Raw genomic sequence first — 1,988 nt, forward strand, 5'->3', positions numbered from 1 at the left:
ACATATTTATTATTTTGACTAATTTCAAATATTTTATTATTATGATATATATTTATATAAAAAAAAATGCTGAATTAATAGGCATGTTAGTTAGCATCTCCTACTAATACACTAGTATATATAATGTCTATATTTTGATGAGAAATAATAGATTTGCTCTAAATTTTAAATTTTAAGAGTTTATTTTGTATTACACTTTATATAATTATCATAAAAAATGTTATTTGTATATTAAAATTAGTCACTAAAATCAGTTACCAATGTATTTGTGTATAAATACATGCGTGATTTAATTTATTTTCAATATATATTTGTATTTCAACATATATTTTATCAATCCTGCTATTTCTGCCAACTTCTGCCAACTTTTATTTATAACTGTGTTTAATGGAAGTGTCTTTGTGGATGTGTCTAATAAAAATATTTTTTTTATGGTTGTGTTTAATAGAAGTGTCTTTATAGATATATTTTCTGGATGTGTCTCTTTATATATGTGTTTAAAATATAATAATTAATTATTGTTGACAATAAGTTGGCAGATAATATGTTAGTACCCTATACTTTTCCTTATGCTAGTGACTGACTTTGGTGGTTGATTTTGGTGTACACGTAACATTAATGCTAAGTAGACAAAAAAAACAGTCAAAACTTGTCTTATTTAGCATTAATTAATTGTCACAACAATTAATAAATGCTAAATAAAGTAAGTTATGACTGTTTTTGGCTAATTTTCTTTGGTTACCGAATATTTCCTATTATTATATATGCTTAGAGCATGTAACGAAAAAAAGTAAAGAAAAAAAGTTGAAAATATTTTTGTCCATTTTTTTAGGACATTGAAAAGAAGAACATCTTAGTAGCTCAAAGTCTCCGAAACCTTATAATGGGATCAACTCTCATGGCCACCACCTCCATTCTTCTCTCGGCCGGCTTAGCGGCCGTGATAAGCAGCACTTACAGCGTAAAAAAACCTCTAGACGATATTACCTATGGCGCACACGGCGAATTTATGGTGGCGCTCAAATACGTGACGCTTCTTACCATATTCTTGTTCTCATTTTTCTGCCATAGCTTATCAATTATGTTCTTGAATGAATTGGCCATACTAATTTGCACACCACAAGAAGCACTCTCTAAGTCTATGGTAACACCGGAATATTTGAATGAGATTTTGGAGAAGGGAACTATTTTGAACACTGTGGGGAACAGGATCTTCTACTTGGCACTCCCTTTGTTGCTTTGGATCTTTGGCCCAATCCTTGTTTTGTTGTGCTTCATGGCTATGTTGCCGGTGTTTTACAATCTTGACTTTGTTGTTTGTTGGAGTTCTTCTAATCATGGGAAATCAAACATGATCATCATCAATGCCAAAAGTGATAATAATGACTATCTTTGAATACCTAATTATTAATTGGGTAATGTTAGGTAGACAAAAAAAAAAAAGAAGCCAGAATTTGCCTTATTTAGCATTAATTAATTGTCGCAACAACAAATTAATGTTAAATAAAGCAAGTTATGACTGTTTTTTACTGATTTTTTTTTGTTATCAAACATTTTCGTTATTAATTATGATCACTATAATTAACGGAAATGTTTGGTAACAAAAAAAATCAGCCAAAATCAGTCATAACTTGCCTTATTTAACATTTATTAATTGTTGTGATAATTAATTAATACTAAATAAGGCAAATTCTATTTTTTTTTTCTACCTAGCCATAATTAAAAACTTCTATATAGTTTTTTTTTTTTTGGACATGAATAACTTGGTGTTAATAAACTATGATATAGTTTGTTATGCTGCAGTTATTCATGAATAAAAAGAATATATGTACATATATTATTGTTGTGTATGCATCTTTTACAATGATGTAAGTTGTAAAAGTAAAGCACGTTTGTATAAGGCATGTATATTAGTGCAGAAGCGCTTTATTGAAATAATTGAAAAATAATAATTATCATTATTAATCTCTCTCTGTCTCTCTATTTTG

At 28.4% G+C, this 1,988-nt stretch overlaps 1 protein-coding gene across 1 annotated transcript in view; it reads left to right on the plus strand.

The window, feature by feature from the left end:
- LOC107642198 overlaps positions 1–1,467 on the plus strand; it is a 2,248-nt gene extending 781 nt beyond the window's left edge. The window contains exon 2 of the mRNA XM_016345501.2: positions 833–1,467. Within this exon, the coding sequence (XP_016200987.1) occupies positions 833–1,396 (564 nt within the window). The 3' untranslated portion in view covers positions 1,397–1,467. The remainder of the gene's footprint in view (positions 1–832) is intronic.

Source organism: Arachis ipaensis, chromosome B05, assembly GCF_000816755.2.
Source record: "Arachis ipaensis cultivar K30076 chromosome B05, Araip1.1, whole genome shotgun sequence".
In the NCBI taxonomy this organism is placed as follows: domain Eukaryota; kingdom Viridiplantae; phylum Streptophyta; class Magnoliopsida; order Fabales; family Fabaceae; genus Arachis; species Arachis ipaensis.